This window comes from Orbicella franksi, chromosome 11 (assembly GCF_964199315.1).
Source record: "Orbicella franksi chromosome 11, jaOrbFran1.1, whole genome shotgun sequence".
In the NCBI taxonomy this organism is placed as follows: domain Eukaryota; kingdom Metazoa; phylum Cnidaria; class Anthozoa; order Scleractinia; family Merulinidae; genus Orbicella; species Orbicella franksi.
The window spans coordinates 23720651-23739436 of record NC_138155.1 but is presented as its reverse complement, the minus strand read 5'-3'; the positions used below and the strand labels follow the sequence as shown (position 1 = coordinate 23739436).

General features: G+C 37.4%; 1 protein-coding gene across 2 annotated transcripts; it reads left to right on the top strand.

Annotated features, from left to right (window-relative positions):
* The first annotated feature begins 45 nt into the window (after window positions 1–45).
* On the top strand, window positions 46–17109 carry LOC145502018 (uncharacterized). Of its 2 annotated transcripts, none has more exons than XM_081481317.1 (16): window positions 46–152; window positions 423–606; window positions 712–774; window positions 1150–1254; window positions 4061–4390; window positions 5564–5646; window positions 6354–6577; window positions 6839–6876; window positions 7312–7433; window positions 8416–8537; window positions 9996–10072; window positions 10511–11220; window positions 11659–11686; window positions 12336–12391; window positions 13207–13465; window positions 14348–17109. In XM_081481317.1, exons 2-16 carry the CDS (start codon window positions 522–524, stop codon window positions 14938–14940), a joined length of 2895 nt encoding a protein of 964 aa, XP_081337443.1. In that variant the 5' UTR covers window positions 46–152; window positions 423–521; the 3' UTR covers window positions 14941–17109. The 2 variants fall into 2 exon arrangements, with proteins under 2 accessions (XP_081337443.1, XP_081337444.1); XM_081481318.1 differs by having other exon boundaries at window positions 46–161.
* Window positions 17110–18786: the final 1677 nt, after the last annotated feature.

Below are 18786 nucleotides of genomic sequence, written 5' to 3'. Positions count from 1 at the left end.
CCGCTGGTGTTTTACGCGCCCACACTACACTTCCGATGCAAAGTACAAAATGGCGGAATCAATTTGTTGGGAGAAATTTACATGATGCACTATGGCGACGTCTAATTTGTGCAATGAATTGATCGGAAGTGCATAATCGTATTTATTTCAAGGTATATTAGGTAGTATGTTCGTCCTCTTCCTTTTATTTACCTTTTAACTCGCAAGTCAAAATGGCTGCCCGTTCGAACAGTTGTGTATTTTTCTTTGTTTTGCTTCAGCTCAAGAGAAAAATTCTCGTCATAGATTGCATTACATTATAAATTTTGAAATCTGAACTATGTTTCTTCGATCAGTATGACTTTGATTTTACCCGTAAGTTGTCGAAAAGTCGTCAAATTTAGCATTTATCACATCACTTCTTATGTTCTTGACATTTCCAGGTCGGAAATCGTCGGCATCTTCCGAGACCGTACGTTTCATTCCGACAGTGACGTCACGGAATTGGTAGAAAGCAACATCCGAGCGGGAATGAAGTTGTAATGGCGAAAATTCACTGTCATTCTTTACTTTCTGGGAGCTCATGGAGTTCCTTCGAAGAAAATTCGCCGTTGGGGGAACCAGAAGGTATGTGCAGTTATTACGCCATCGATCTGTGCCCGTAGTTGACTGAAAAAACGCTAGAAAAACTTTTTTCAGGGGATTTACCGTGTATTATTCTTTCCACGATAGCAATGGAAGTGGACGAAAACAATGGTTTGGGTTCTCCAGAAGCCACGCGATTGCACAGAGAAGGTAGGTAGCGTGACTTTTGAAGGCTATATTTACTCAGAAAAATCAGATATTGTTGCACAAAATGCCTGATAGTTTGTTCCGCCCTCGGGAGAATTTACTACAGCGAACTGTTACTCGCAGGTTGAATGTAATTAGCATGGTACATGTCGTGTGAACTGCATGTGTGTGCACCCCCGTCAAAAGAGCGCTCTCTAAAATAGAGTTAGCTCTTCATCTGAAGCTGCCATGCGAGAGAATGAAGGTATCTGGGTTTGCTCCAAACAAATAGCTCGAAATCAAACGTGCTTTAATTTTTTGGAGTGGCTTACCCATTTATTAATAATGTAAGCGGTACATGATGATTAACTTTTATATGCTTTACGCTTTTGATCATAGATATGACCCTGTTCGGGATTTGCCCGGAGCAAGAAGACATCATTCTCGTCGTTTGCAAGGAATGTGGTCGAGTTGTGAAAGCAGCGGCTTTTTTACGTCATTGCGGTCAGTCCTTCTTCATAATTTTACATCTTTTACGCGTGTAAAACAAAGACCCTCCAAATGTCATAACATTCTGTCAGTTTTTAACAGAGAACCAATATAAGGGTGTTATTTTGATTCCAATTTTTGTGCCAAATTATACCTTTCAATTGGAACTTAATTATGATGCTAAAATAACAGTTTGCACTCTTGCATTATAAAGTGTTTACTGTCTTCCTTGAAATTGAATCAATACAAGCTCACATCTTTTAATTGTTAAGTTTTTCCTGGTCATATAGAGTGTCACCAATTAGACTAGGATGTTGTTACACTATCTGGACATAAAACTCTTTTATTATTTTCTTAATTTTCATGAAAATTTCGTTTGCTACTACAAATTTAAAATAACTAGATGTATGCTGTAGTGTACATCAAGTCATTTACCATATTTATAGAAATAGAAAGCTTTTTGTCAATGTTTCTGTTTCTGTTTTCACAAAAGGGAAAACTTGAGAATATTTTTAAATAAGCTCTATGAATGTATCCGTATAGTTCTTTTACACCTTGTCTATGTAAATTTATAATATGGTTAGTCGATACTATTAATTATTATTTGGCTTGCATTTGTAGCCAATATAATGTACGCTTTGATTGGCTAAATCTAGGGCATTATTCTCCTGTAATGCCCATGGGCTGATTACAGCCCTTCAAAAACAAAGCAAAAAGCCATATAATAAACAACTTATTAACCTTGAATGTTCAGTCTTTGCACGAAAATCTCAAACCTTGACCGTGCTGTATTGATCTTGCTATCACTCGGTCAATACAGCAAGGTCTCGGTTTGAGATTTTCCTTTGAAGACCTCACTCTCGTTAATAAGTACAGTGAAACTTTGATTTAACAAACCGCTATATTTAGCAAAGACCTCAGTATAATGAACGATATTCTTCACCCCAGTAAGTCCAGTAATAGGAAAATCTATGGAAAGAACCTCGATATAACAAAACTTTGTTATAGTGAACATATTTTTCCAGTCCCTTGGCCCTTCATTAAATCGAGGTTCCACTGTAGTTAGTAATTGTTATAGACAATTAATAATTATTGTAGACATCAACCTAAGTAATTGTGGCTGATGATGCTTTCTGAACTGAATCAGAGAATTCCCCGTAAGATTGCGCAGGCTTAAGCTATGTTTAGATGCACAGAACTACTATCTTGAGTAGCTGATGTGCAGATGAAACAAACAAATGCCAGTGTAATTTTATGCTCTTATAATCACAGACAAGTGATTTTAATTTCTTTTCCTCACTTGGATTGTGAGCACTAAAGGCATCTGCGGTCCAGTGTTGATCGGTACCCTCGATCATACCCTCAATCGCCATCTCTATCAGTACTCAATCAGCATTCCAGTTGGTACTCAGTCAACACCCCATCAACACTTGATCAACAGTCAGTTGATAGTGGGCTGACTGTCAACAGCCTGCTATGCGTCAATCAAAAATTAGTTGACTGTTGACTGACTGTTGACTGAGATGTCAATGGAGTGTCAACCGAGGTGTCAATGGGTGTATCAATCGAGTATCAATTGAGTTGTCATTCAAGGGTTGATCGAGGGTTTCAATTGAGGGTATCGATTGACACTCAACCGCAGATGCCTTTAGTACACATGATTTGACATTTTTGCTGTGTTTTTGAAGCTCCAAAAACAGTTATTATAGTTTGTGAGATTTGAATTAAGGTCTGGATACACTTGGCTGTACCATCATGTTCAAAAATTACTTCTCGTTTTCCAAAACTTCCACTTGTGTTTCTATTTGCAACAGAGAAATCAATTTTTGCATTTCTATCAGGAAGTTTTGGAGAACAAGAAGTGCCATAGGAACACAAGCCACACGGGAATGCTTCCACAGCTTTGACTAGTTCTCCCAAACCTTCACAAGCATTCCTATAACTTGATAGAAACACAAAGAAAATGTTTTCTATTTTTTACAAAAGTGCTACAAGAAAGAGAAAGGAAAATCCCATGATTATCAAAATAGAAATTCCTTTTGCTTGTGTAATCATTTCCTTGACAGTTTGTACTATAGTTCTCTCTTTATGTGTAGAGCTTGAAAAGATGGCTTTGACTGAAAATGATAAGGGAGCATAAATTATTTTACCTTCATCTAAAAATCTGAAGCTATGTTTTATGAGCTACTTTAATTTAACTATGGGGACACTATTGTTAGATAGTCACTTGTGGGATTTCTATCGCCTTATTAGTAGAAATCTACAAGAGTTCTATCACAAATGCCATTCTCTGATTGGCTACGCTACCTACTATCTATTCTGTTGTAGATAATAAGTAGCCTAGTAGCAGTGTGCAGTTGTTAACAAAATGGCAGCCACTTATTGCATTTTTGAAGTACGCATTTGTGAAGAGGGCTTAGATGAGGTTTTGAACAACTAGTAGGTTTATACTAGAATAATTAGATTATTTGCTCTCAATTTCTCTGCGTGATAGTTGACTCACACCGTACCCCCTGAACTATCAGGCAATAGAAATCTCAAGCTCATAATCTAATTGTTAAATAATGCCCTCACAAAATCATACTGGCCATGTGATAAGTTTTGGAAGGAAAATTTAGTGTAAAACCAGTGGTAGTTGAGAACCAAGAAAATTCATGGATTTCCAAGTTTAGAACACACTGGATGTCTGCTAAAACTGAATCAAAATACTAATTAAATTATTTTCAGTTTTCAACATAGGGCAATACAGCCAGCAAGTATTAAGCATTAGTAAAAAGAGCTCCTTTTTAAGACTTTTATTTGTAACCTTCTCTCCCTACAGAACTTCATCATCAGAAAGTTATACCTGTTCCTACCCCTTCTCCTCCTGAGGTGGTGACGACATCAAGTACAATGGTGGAGACACTTCTTCAGTCAGGCTCGAGGAAGGGAAAAGTTCACGACTCTGTTATCACAAACCAGGACATTGAGCTCATGGATATGACAGTAAAAATAGAGGAAATGCCTTTAAAAGTTCCATGTATTAATCACAGCCGCTCTGCAACTGTTGTTAAAACGGAACCTATTAGTAATAATGTCATCTTGAAGAAAAGTTCAAGTGAAAAGCCCACAAGCAATAAAAAGTCTCCTAGAAAACAGATTCCTACAAGAGGTGAGTTCAAAATGAAAACTCTCCTAACTGTCTCTGTACCTGTCCTTTAGTACAAGTAAAGAGAATTTGATGATTTATCGATATGTTTATTTCTCTCAGTTATACATATACTTAATGGAAAAATATAAGAATATGTAGTTCCAGAAAATATCCGTACCTCCCACAGGGAAGGGACTATTTCTAAGAACCTCCTCCCCTCTGGAAATTCCAATTAAGCTTTAAACATTTCTTTAAATTTTTTGGTCTTACAGACCCCCACCCACCCTCAGGAAATTCTAATCCCTTCTGTGGGGGGGGGGGGGGGGGTATGGATATTTTCTGGAACAGTAAAATGATCAGGAGTGAAAGTTGACCACGACCACAGAACAGTATCTGCAGGCCAATTATTGCTGGATGATACTAGATACTATATTGATTTCCTGATTGGAGAGAGACACTGTCAGATTAATTCAAAGTATCTTCCCTAAGAGCACATCATAGTGACCTTTTCAGTGCTTGAACCCAGGTCACTTGATCTGGGAGATATTAGCAAACCATGAAGCAACCTCTGTCTTTGCTCAGAGGAAATACAAAATCTGCCGCAAAATGTTTTGCCTTGGGTAGTTTTGTGACTTACCATATCGAAATTTACAATGTATTGTTCATGAAAATATCCATACTCCCCCATGAAAGGTTTTTTTTTTGGTTTGAACCAACCACCCCTCAGGACATTTTGGTTTAGCATCATACTTTACTTTAAAAATTGTGTTATTGGAAACCCCCCCTCCCCCTTGGAATTTTGGTTAACCTTCCTTGGGGTGGGTTTGGTATTTTTATTGGGACTGCACTATTGGCTAATCAGCAGCCATGTCTACTGTCTTGATATCCTGCGATGAAATGTCACTGATCTGATAGGGCTATGATATCATGGTCACTTGGCAGAATTTGGGTGCAGTGAATGCTACCTTATTGTACGTTTTTTGTTCCACTTTGGTGGCATATTAGGTTCATTTTGTTTCACCATGGGGTTTTTGTTTGACTACTTCTTGCTAAAACAGAACCATGGCTAAACCAAACTTGCCTGATATGCCACCAAAGTGAACAAAAGGGGACAACTAGGTATAAATAGCAGGTAAGAGAGTTACTAGGTATTTTTTAAACCTGGTTCATTGTTTTGCTTTGTCTCAATTTCAGAACGAGAGTTTGATGCAGACAAGCATTGTGGAGTGTGGGTAGCTGAACACCAAAAGAGGTGTACTCGCTCACTGACTTGCAAGGTGGGCCAAATTGTATAATGTACACAGTCAGTAAACGCTTTCTTAAGGGGGTTTATAAGACAGACAGCTGTCATTGATCTCTGATATTTTTCAGTCATTTTATGGTTAACTAATCTGTCTATGAGATGGACACTTCTCAAAGATTGACACCTGACGGTCAATAGCTGCATACAAATGAGGTGAACAGGTCAGTGCAAAGTGGAATGGACCCTTTCGCCTTGGTGTATGTCAAACTGCTGTTAACTGGTAATAACAGCTATTGGACTTCAAAGTGGAAATGTACATGTAGACATGCGCTGAATGTTGCAGCAAATTTCAATGTGGGGAAGTGAAATTCATATTATATTACCAAATACATGTAGTTTTGGAACACAATCTCATCTGTTAATGAAACTTTTTAGAATTATTACAAGTTGAATACAATCAAATCTCTCAAAGATGGACACCAATGGTGCCAACCCCAACTGTGCCTCTTAGAGAGGTGTCCAGCTTATAGAGAGTTGAAGTAATGTGACACCAGTATTCTGAAATAATAAAGCTGAATTTCAAACTTGTATTAATCCAATAAGGACAGAGCTGTCAAAAAATGTCTAGTTTTAAACCGGGAGTCACATACATGTAAAACCCATCCCTAGCAGTGCTTCACTATCAAAATCAAGACATGGCCTACCATTAGCTAACATCAAAATGAAATTTATTCACTTCAGACACATGCTCTTTCATTACGACGTGCAGTACCAGGGCGACGGAAACCTTTCGATGAGCTTCTAGCTGAGCATAAAGCTCGGGTTAATTGTGAAAAGGAACAGCAACAGAATCAGGCTCTGAAACTTCAAGAGCAGGCAGCAACGCAAAAAACATTGGAGGCAACTCTCAAAAGATCGACAAGTACAGTGTCAGATTCTTCTGTTACGTCCTCTACGAGCTCAAGGTTTGAGGGAGTTTCATTATTTGACACTTACAGAGAAATCGTTAAGAATAGCGTAAGGGAATCCAGGCAAATTGAAGATTACATCCAAGATTGCATCATTTTCCTGATTCAACCCAAACAAAAATATATGAAAATCCCCCAAACTATACTCACAGATAAACCATTTGTCACATCCCAACCTATAAAAAACATTTACAGTTTATTTACAGCACCTACACTAACAAAGAAATACTGTAATAATTGTATGTTTTCTTTTTTCAGTAATAGGTCACATATTGGGAGGTCTTTGTCTGTTGAAGGTTAGTTTTCACAGCCTTTGGCACGTTAAACAATAAAACTAAGAGTATGATATACATGTATCAGTGACTGATCATGAGTTTGAATTATCATAATGGTTGAGGTTTGTTGAAAGTTAAATTGAATTTGAAAATGAAAAGTCAAAGCCTGGAAAGCCTCAAAAAGGTATGTGGTACTTCATGTAAAAAGTGCTTGAACTGTGAACTGTTTCCATCACTGGTTACTAATTGTGAATCTCTTGCATAGAAAATAAGTTAACTTAAAAAATAAAACTTGAAGGTTTCATGTAAAATGGTTTTTTGTAATGCATAACAGTACAGATTTTTCAGTAACATGCCCTTGAAAAGTAAGGTAGTTCCTTGAAATTCCCTGAAAATTCTTTGAAGGCTACAAAACCTGTCAATTTTGGTATATTGAGTGAGCTTCTGTTTTTGTAGATGAAAACCATCTTGTAAGCAGAACTGTGAAAACGCCTGGTGAAGGTGACAATGATAATGATGGGAATAGCACAACGTCATCTGGTATGACAACTCGAAGTCGGCATCCTAAGCCTATGACGGTAAGCGCGATAATCTAAAATAAAGGAGCTCAGTCATGGTTCGCGCATATTGAAAAGTTTAGCCTCAATTTTTCAAATTTGTCGTTTGTAATCTGTGTTAATCCTCTCCATCCTAGGCCATCCTTGTTCCTTTATGGTTTATCATTATCTCTTTGGTGTTTTTCTATCTTATTAAACTGTTATTTTCAGGTTTCCTACCATTTAAAGGTAATTTAGTTTGTGGCCAAAATAACTCAAAATACCATGACTGAGCTTCTTTAACCTATTGTAATTTGCCTAGTGGGTTTTCAGTAGCATTTTGTCTTGGAGTCTATAGCACCCCAAGGTGGTGAAACCTAGGTCTAGGTAAGGCAGGCAGGCATCCAGACAGACAGACAGACAGACAGACAGGCAGACTGACAGAAAGAGAGACAGACTAACAAGCCGACTGGCTGACCAACACAACCAACTGATAGACACCTCATATAGACAGTGAACAAAGTGTTCACTACTGCGGAATTATGTACACTAAGCTGCCCACCAAACATGCAGCCTTAAAATGCACTTCTCAAAGTCATTAATAATTCATCAAACTCATTCATAATTCAAACAAAGGACATCATAACCATGACAATGTTTGGATATCTAAATTAGCTTAGATTTTTACAATTTTATTTCTCCATTATCTCCTTTAGTTAGCTTTACTTTCGATTGAGAAGATATATCAAGCACTCGAGACAGTGTTTGACCACATTGCCAAACACCTTGAAGTTCATCAGAATTACTCTGCTATGCATCATACATGTATTTTCAACTCTCTTCTTGGTGTTTGGAAATGCACTCAAACACAGTCTTTTGTGTTGGATATATTACAAAGAAGCAGTCTAAGGACAGACTTGTGTGAGATCTCAGTTTTGCCGCTACTGGTAATAATAAACTTTCAGCAATGACATTTTGAGTTACAAATTGTACATAGTAACAAGTTTACACCTTTTTTTTACAGTCTTGTCGTTTTGGTAGCAGAGCAGTGGGAAAAGGTTGTTATGTTTTCAATCGTAGAAGTGACCATCTTCGATGTGCGGTCCTTTCCATGGTTGAAAGATGCCTAAATCCATCACTTCCAAGGTACCTTATGACAAGTAACCAAAAACCCTCGCAGAAATACCATGTTGCTAGCTTACTCAACTTATGTTTTAGACGTGTTCATAACAGCAAGTTATACAAGCTTTGTCTGCTGTGGCATGTGCACGTTTCATAGTGAAAATCCTGAAAACATAACCTCTGTGATCATAATGAGACTAGAAAGAGAATTTTTACCATCAATTAGCTTGCTACTTTGTGTACAGTACACATGCAATTCACACTTCATGCTTATTACACTCTTTGATCAATACAAAACTAAGTTGTCAAACACATGATTCTCTTGATTATCATGGTCAACTTTTTTTGATCTAAGTGTAAATTAACCACTATCAGTAGCAAATTTTGAAAGGTGATGTTTGAGCATTAGTGGCTCATAAATATCGCTGCAGCAAAGAGCCACCACTCAAAACATCAGCTGTCCACATTTGCTTTAGCAATTGGCCATTCCCCCCATAAGGTTTGAGTGCAGGGGATCATGGTAGTGTTATGCATCACGCACACAACATCCACAAGACTTGTCTCGCAACATTGCATTTAACACCGGGGGGGGGGGTACTTTGGGAATTTCTGGGTGGGGATGTGCCGCAGGAACCCTGGAACCCTTAGCCTATACCAGAGCTAGTTCAGCTGAATTTTGCTACCCTATACTAGAGTAAACTCCCCAAATCTCCCCACCTATCGACACTGTTGAGGCTGATTTGCGTAAATTTAAACTTGCCGATTTGATTTTTTTGTATTTTTGAGTGGCAATTCCTGGTTTCCTTAGTCTAGATAAAATCTTCAACCAACTAGTCAGTTTTGTGAAAAATTATACCCTATCCTAGACCCAAACGCTCTGATTTATATACCCTATCCTAGAGTAAACTGCTTGAAAACCATACCCTTCGCAGCAGAACATACCTATATAGCCCATATATGGCAGTCCCCCCCCCCCCTCCCCAGGCATTCAACTACCACGATTCCCTGTGTGTGCACCTCACAGAGGGAATTACTTTCCTCTATCGAGCTTGTAAGTACCTCACTTGTCAATTGATCCTAGACAACAGTTTCTGTAGAAAGTAATCACTATGAACCATAGATAACATTTCTGTCTAGTTCTACTAAGCATTTAGATTATGAGCTCCAGATTTCTATTGCATAGAAATCGAGAACGAGTAATCTAATTGTTTTAGTATAATTCTACTAGTCGTTCAAAACTATATCTAAATCATCTTCACAGACACTTTGAAAATGCCAAGAAGCGGCCGTCATTTTGTTAACAAGCGCACACTGCTACGCTACTCACTATCTATCACAGAATAGATAGTAAGTAGCATAGCCAATCAGAGAGCAGTATTCGTAATAGAACGCTAGTAGATTTATACTAAATGTCAATAGCATTTATTTAATGGAGACTTCAGACTATAATTTTTGTCAAGTTCCCTGTTTTTCCTGGTACAGGCAAAAGTCTAACAGAGCAAGTGCTGCTATTCTTCAAAGACCAGCTATGAAAACAGTGGGACAGTCATCAAATCAAGGTAATAATGCCCTTACGCATGTAGTCTTTAACCAGTTCGTGATTACCTTACCACTGCCAAAGTCAACATTTGGGACAATGTACAGCACAGCCAATGTTGTGATGTCATAAATCTGAACTTCACAAGATTTTAAATTTGCTTTCTTCATCATCATTGTCATCATCATTATTTCATTCAGTGCTAGTCTGTCCATAAGAGTGCAATGCTCATCCTCCATTTGGCACTCCCTGCAAGACTAATTTTTGGCAAAATCTCACAATAATTTGGTTCAATGTACATTCAGTATAACAATGCACTTAAGGATTATATGTTCACATTCATTGATCCTCTCACCTCGATATTCCTTTAACCATTATCAGTTTGCATTATGAAAACAAGTATGGAGATTTTTTACTTTGATATACAGTTCTGTTAATCCTATGTTTTTCATCTCCTTAGGTTTGTCTTCTGTGCTAGATAGGTACAAGAGTCATTCAAACAAATCAATGAACAATTTTCTAAAGGCTCCACCGCCGCCAAGAAATAAATCCTTTAAACAAGGAAGTTCTGGACAGGCAATTAACCATGTGGAAAACAGTATAAATGGTTCAAGAAATGCTGTATTCCAAGGATCTTCATTACAAAACAAGAGAACTTATTTAGACTCTATTGGGTCATCAAATTCAAATGGCTTGACACCTGCGACTTACGTTAAACCTGACGCCAGTAGTCAGGCTATCAGTGACATGGGCAACATTGTTGCAAACATTGAGACGAATGTGTCCGGTGGACACCCACTTAACCTTGGACACCCATTAGGTGTAGCAGTTACAAAACCCTCACTAGGCCCTGGGCCCAGTTTAAGTGTTAGCGGTAACGCTAGTCTAGACTCAAGTTTAAACCTGTGTTCGGCACTCGGGATTAATTCAGGTAATCCTCAAGGATCTATATCAACTACACAGACTACTTTTGTTACGGCTAACGCTGCGTCTATGATGTCTGCTGCTAGTGGAACTCAAATTTCAGGCGTAACTACAGTGACTGGTCAAATACAACCTGGTTTTACTAATGTTAAAGAAATTTTGCCGGCTCCTGTAGTAGGAGGAAAAGTTGCGGTTGCTTCTGTTTCTTCAACGTCAACATCATCTCCTGCATACAAAGGGGTTCAGGTAGGTAAACATCATTTTACATCATGTTACATCATGCGTAGGTTATTTGTTGAGAACGTAGTAATAAAGATGCTTAGCAAAATCAATTGTTTTAATTAACATTAACCCAGAAGCAGCAACATTTTAGAAGGTGTGATAGAGTGTTGCCCTGCCTTGCATTTTTTACAATCTATCAATGATGGAAGGCAGGTCAGATTCCAAACGGGAGCACTGGTTTACAGTCTTGCCACGTATGCTTCAAGGTAGATGCAAGACACTAACCAGTTTGTAGGGTGTTGCAACCTGACACATAGAACCAGATGGAGCTGCATTCTTTGGGTCTTTCCTTTTCTGCTGACCCTCTCTGTTCTGCTTTGTTCAGCAAAATACCTTTTGATAGTTGCATTTAATTCTTAGTTAGTTTTTTTCTTAAACAATTATTACTGTGTTTTGGTGCAGATTACGGCACAAGTGGATCCATCAACTGGTACGTATCATGAAGTACATTGACATTTGTAAGTTCATCAAGTCTCTAAACATCAGAAAAGAATGCTTTATTATATAGCAATGGTAGCCTTGAATAAACTGTACTAGGCAAGATTATTTAAAAGGGCTCTTTTTCAGTTCCTTTTTAAATTTCAAAGTAACTGCAGAAGTTGAATGTTGCAATTGGATGAAAACACCCTAGTTGTGGACAGATAAGTTTTAATAAATGATAAGATTGTTTGAAGATTTATTCTTATCTCGATTTGGGCATTAGCCTTTGTAAATAGATGACCCTGGTTGTTGCAGTCCAAGAGACCATGTGCAAAACGTATGTGCAGATCATTGAAGATGTCAATCATTAGTTTCAAAGTTTATGGGTTGAGTCTCATGTGTCTATAAACTTCAGATAATAGGGCTTGCAGAAAGCAATTGGTTTAGTGAGCTATTGTCGAACCACCTGTTTACAACCAGAGACAGTGTCCACTTAAGAGAGAAGTCCACTTAAGTGAGATCAGAACATGTAGTGTCGGCATGTTGCTGTGACCATGACGTAGTGTCTGTTTACAAGGGGTGTTCTGCCTACAGGGGTGGTCGCTGATTAGTGGATATTCAAGTGTAATGTGAAACTTAAACATTTCATTTCTATGCAGGGAAAGTGACCTCAAGCTCTGCTGGTCAGAGAGTCAGCCCAGTTTTCTTCAAACAGGTCAGTAGTGAGAACAGCGTGGAAGAGTGTTTTTTTTCTTTAATAAATATTGCTATTAGATTAATGAGACTTGGATAAAATTCTGACAAACAACATGGCTTTAACAACACAACGTGTCAAAATTCCTATATTGACTGTGATCCTTCTTAAATTGGAACATGAAAAGGTTCAAAATTCAAATGGTGAACATGCGTTTAAAAAGTCCTTCATTACAAGACGTGACTTCCACACTTTCTTGGAACATTAACTTGAAAGTGTGTTTAACATTAGTTAAATCATAAACTTTGAAATATTGTTGTTGAGTCCTTGGACATCTTCGATCAGTGTGGGGTTAAAGAGATGCTGCCAACACATTCCAGACCTATTGATCCCCATATAATAATTACATTTTAGTATAAAATCTACTAGTGTTCTATCACGAATGCCGTTCTCTGATTGGGTACGCTACCCACTATCTAGTCTGTGATAGGAAGTGAGTAGCGTAGCAGTGTGCCCTTGCTAATAAAATAATGGCCGCTTCTTGGCATTTTCAAAGTGTCTGTGAAGAGGATTTAGATAAAGTTTTGAACAACTAGTTGATTTATACTAAAACAAATAGATTATGCAATCTCGATCTCTATGCGTGATAGATGAGTCGGGCTGCACCCTCGTCAACTATCACGCGATAGAAATCTCAAGCTCATAATCTTATTGTTAAGTAGATGTTGGTCATACAGTTGTCTCATCTGTGAGTTCTTCTGCTGCACGACAATGAAAACCCACTAAATGTTGATTTTTGCAATTATTTCTTTGTTTATAATTATCAATTCTCCCAGGGCACTGGTGCTGTGCAAGTTACATCAATGCCAAATGGAACTGGACCCTCCCCACCCCCACAAGGAGGAACAGTTAAAGGCTACCCCCTAAATTTTGTGATTAAGGGTAACTCTACAACCCAGGGCATCACTGCAGTTACTCCATCACCTGGCAATCTGACCAAAGGACAGAATATTATTTTTAACAACCTGGGGATGCATCAGTCACAGTTTATTGTTCAGCCGTCCTCATCGATGAGTCCAACCATGCATCAGAGAGGTAGTATTTAAGCTTACAGGTAGCATGATCTTAAAAAGCTAGAATTCAGAATGCTCCATACAGGCCAAAGCAGAGCAAAGTGATTAAAAGTTAATGCAATTTGCCAGCAGCAAGCAAGCTAGAAATTAGTTGCCCGTGCTGAAGGTTGAGGCAAATGTTGATTAGCAGCGCAAGCCTATTCTTGTCCCCAGAGGTCACAATCTTTTAAGTCAGCACCAAGAACAGTGAATGGTGGCCAAGTCTAAACAGAATTTTTGAGGACAGAGTACTCATAAATTGTTGACCAATCATCTGAGAGAAAGTCAATGAATTGCAGATTTTCAAACAGTTGATTGTTGCTGTTGATCTAATGGATCTTGTCCTTTGGGAACAGGAATAAAGTCTGGCCCTACACACATCTGATTTCTGAAGCACCAGTTGTAATGTAATTTACTCAGTTTTGACTTTACCGTCCGGAACTTTTTTAATTAAACAGAACGTCTTGGAAGGTTGTCCAAAATTTCCAACCAAAATATCATAGTGGAAAATGTGCTTACTATTTGCAATTTTTCGCAGGCATTTTGGAATTATTATTATCAGTTTACATTTGTCCTAGTCCATTTTGGTAAACTGGTAGTTTTTGAGTAAATGGTAAATGGCGCATCCAAATGGACCTTACCATCAAGCATTGTTGCTTACCATTTGCACAAACCGTCAATGAACCGGTTTCTCTGTATAAACAACCAATGTTAGCAGTTTTCAAATATTATAAAATTGACCCCTTGCAGAGGTTAGTATGTGACTTCCTTCTTGCTCTCTGACAGTTAAATGTAACTTGCATCAGGGTAGCCACCTTCATGTCATATTGAAAGCACTGTGTTTATATATTCTGCCTTTTCTTAGGGAAAGCAGGAAATGTCCGGACTGGAACTGTAAATAAAGGAATGCAAAAAGCACAGTCTCCATCATCTCAGGGTAAAGTTGTACAATCACTGTCGTCTCAACAGCCAATTACAACACAACAACAAAAAACTGTGGTTGTGACTAGTCCACAGGGGAACCAAACCAAGGTTTTTATTAATCATAACAATATCGCAAGTTCACAACAGCCGATTGTACAACTCAAGCAGCAAGTTGCCCAGCAAAAACAACAATTCCAACAGATTACTCTTCAGAAACAGATTCATCAACAACAACATCAGCAGCAGCAATTACAACAACAACAACAACAACAGCAACAACAACAACAACAGCATCTCCAACAACAGAAACAACATATCAACTCACAATTTATCAAACAACAACATCCAATACAACCCCGTTTAGCACCGGCACCACCTTCACAATCATTCATCTCGCAACAACCTGGTCAGAATATCATTGTTAAAGTTACGGAACCTCTAAAAAGTCCACCCAATGCAGTGTTTGTGACAACGGAACCTCGACAAAACATGCAGCACACAGTCTGCCAGAAACCACAGTCTAACGTTGTGTGATTGGCTATTGCCATGTTTATCAATATTGCTCAAATTTACTGCTGCAGCAGTAATGCCATGTCTCTGGTAAGTGAAGAAATAGTTAAGCTCAAGGGGAAGTTGCAATATGAGGCTCTGTTGCTGCTTTGGAGAAAAATTCTAACCACATGGGGTTTACATCAAACTTGCAATGGTGATTTTCACAAGCCATCAACAGACACGTGCCACTGTGTGGCTAAAGGTACCTGTTTTGCTGTTGATATATGGCAGATATGGTAGACAGTCTGGCGACTTGAGCAGTTTCTGACATTAACTAGCCACTGGTGGTTGGTGTTGTGTGAGTAGTACTGGACGTATTTGCTTTGTAGAATTATCCCACAGGTCACAGGTATAACTTCTGCAGATGTTTCTACAAATTATCTACATATGAAACTAGCAGTTAAAGCATGAAAGAGAAAAAAAACCATACAAACAAGAGTAACTGACGAAAAAAGTATTTATAAATTAAAGTGATGTAACATAGTATGTTTTCTTTAGGGAATGTGTTATTTAAAGAGTTTCTTCCATTGCACCGCTGACAGTAACAGTACTCGGCAGTGAAAATACTGGTAAAATTTAATATGAGAATAATGCATGTTAACCGTACAGAATTTCCATCGACAGACTTCCTTGATCAATCGGTTTTGAAAATATATCTTTAAAATACAGATATTTGCACCTTTTTTCCAAAAACAATTTTTAACAAGTGGATCAAATAGTAGTTTCAATGGTATTAGGTAATCTTCAATGCTTGCTGCTAAGTGAACTGAAAGAAGTGTCAATAAATTCTAGTCACAAGTGTCACGATTTATTCGATGAATAGTCAATCTCTTATCAAATGGTATTAGAAAACACAGTTAAGTTTTGATTTTTCTGTTTACTTACTGCAGTAATCACTGGTTTGCCTCCAGTACAGTGTGTAATTTCATGCTCACCATCTCAACATTTCTGATAAACTGCTTGGTACAACATAGCAAAAGTCAAACATGGTAATTATAAATATGGCCTTGGTTAATGGATTTTTTAATGTGTTATCACTGACTGTATATATTTAGGAGTCTTGCAAAGTTTTGGTTAGCCCATAAAGCAAGTCAAAATACAACTGACGAATACAAATATACAGTGATACCACACATTGAAATGATTAATAATAGTTCAAAGATTTTATTCACCAAATCCTTGTTTTGAGTTAGTTTTGACACTTTCACATGGTCTACAGAAGAACTGTTAAACTGGTCTCATAGGGTACAAGTATCATATGATATTAATTTTTTGAATCAAATCTGCATCATTTGTACTGCATGAGAAACCTTTTTGGGATGAGATTAATAATCTATTTAACAAGCAAAGAACACTCAAATTTGGTTATAAAACAATGCCAAGAGGGCAACCAGCAACAATCAGTTTGAATCAAATGAACATTTAAGACTGGAGGCAAACCATGTAGTACTGTACCTGACTCTTAACCTTTCATTCCTAAGATTGAGATACTGATTCTCTTTACATGTTTCAATAGATTTAACTTGATACAAGTTATGAGAAGTTGGCAGTAAATCAAGATGGAATCCCATGTTAACGATTTTGATTTTCTCATTAGCTGTGTGTCTATTGAAATTCTACAAAGAAATTTGTGATCAATCTTGGGAATGGAAAGGTTAAACTGTCTCTTGAAATTTGCACAGTAATGTTATTTTTGTTTGATACAATGCAGTCATCTCCACTACCTCACATGCCCATATTCAGATGCAGTGCATTCTCACTACAATGCTCTTCAGCCAAATTTGCATCAAAGGATGAAATGCCTTTTCCTTTTTTTAAAAATGGGAAAGAGTATTAAAGCATACCAAACATACTATTTTTGCTGTGGGGTTTTGTGTCTCATTGGCATCCTACACTGTGATTCACAAAAATATAAGGGTTTGTACCAGGAAACTCAACTCTACTTGTTATAAAGGATTCTATTTCTGTAATGCAGCGAAGCGGAATTGAAATTTGACTACAATGATCTAGACTAGAGGCTTAGTTCCACCTTCACTTTCTTTAGGGATATTCCTTCAAATCCACATATACACACTTGGTTAGTTTTTGTTGTCCTTTAACTAAAGGTATTCATTTGTAAGTCATTGTTTGCCATTAAAAGAAGTTTCTGTCTTTGAGTTTGCTGAGAGGAATTTCTATTAATCTGAGCACCGACAGGCAACCACATTCTGATGGTACAAACGGGCTGGTGGCCTCAAAAGGTTACTTCAATATGACAAAATGAGCTTTTCTTTTGGCCAAAAAGAAGTGGTTAATATAATGAGATTTACAGTATTGTTACTGCACCACTAGGGTGGTGCATGGCCAGGTCAGGTGGTTGAGGGGAAGGGGGCACACAAGGCAAAGAAAGAAATTCTTGTATTTTTGTGAATCATGATGTATGGGAAGCAATGCAAGGTGCAAACCAGTGAATCAGTAAATTCACCTTGCAAGTCGTTTGCATCAGCATGCACTAAGAAAAACTTAAAGAAATTAATTTATTTTAGTTGTTTAAATTTTCCAGAGTTGCATTTTATAAATTGTGTATTATTTGTACATGGACAGAACAGAACTTGCTAATACTAAGCTATATTTTGTGGGGAATCAAAACAATGTAAGTTATATAGTAGAAAAATTATCCAAAAAAATAATTCTGTCTTGTGAATGTCTAACAGTGTGAAATGGGTATGTTACGACCAAAACAATCTTCTTTCTTGTGCATTTGTGATGAATCCAGATTTAACAATGGTTATAATGTTGTGTCAATGCAAAGCATATGAGACTTGATTATGTCAGGGTAATTATGCAGAAAACAATGATATTTTTCAAACATTTTTCTGCTGCTGTGAGAATTCTCTATTCCTGGGTTTGAGACCTTTAACCACATCAACAGTACATAGATGCGCAACTTTACTTCGTTTAAATGTCTTGGAGTATGAAAAATTTGATCCAATTTTTGGACCCAAGTCTGCTACAAATGTTATTTCACCAAAACTGTACACTTACATTTCATTGCATATACTGTTCGGTTGATTTTGGTCTGGATCTTATAATTTGGTGCATGTATAATTGTCATTTCCATAGTGGTTTTAATTATTCCACTAAAATGTGAATTTTGTCTGGAACAAGTTTCACTTGGGGGTGGCACTCGGAAACCATCATAAAAAAATACTTTTTTGCAACCATATTTTTGGAGAACCGGCAGGAATTTAAATACATAAACTTACAATACATTAATTGTGCGAGTCTTTCCTAAAGAACTGGGTGGAAGCAAGAAAATCTTAACCCTTATAGTCCCAAGCAAGCTTAAAATCTAAATTCTCTCTAATACATTTGTCATATCTTAGTATTGAGAATTTGAAAGTTCATCATGACAGACTATCAAATCATAGTTGATGAATTTCTGTATTCTCCTCACCTGTCTGTGTTATAATATATAGACTTGGTATGGAGAAAATAGATATTGATGTTTCTTGGGACTTGAGGGGTTATCCTCTGTATTTTTTAAAGACAATTCCCATTCAATGGTTCTACTGTGAGGTGAAAGTTGATATTATACAAATATACATTCCAATGATGGCTTGTAAATTTAATTACTGAATAATGAAATAATTATCATATGTGACCTGAATGCACTTTTGTCGGAAGACTTACACTATATCAATTTTGTACCTAACTTTTGTAAATAAAGTATTTATATGTCAGAGATCTACAGAAACTGGTTTAAGTGTAGTTCATGTTTGAATCACCCTTTGACCTGTACCTGAGCGGGGTTGGGGTACTCCCCTATATGGGCTATATACAGTGGCA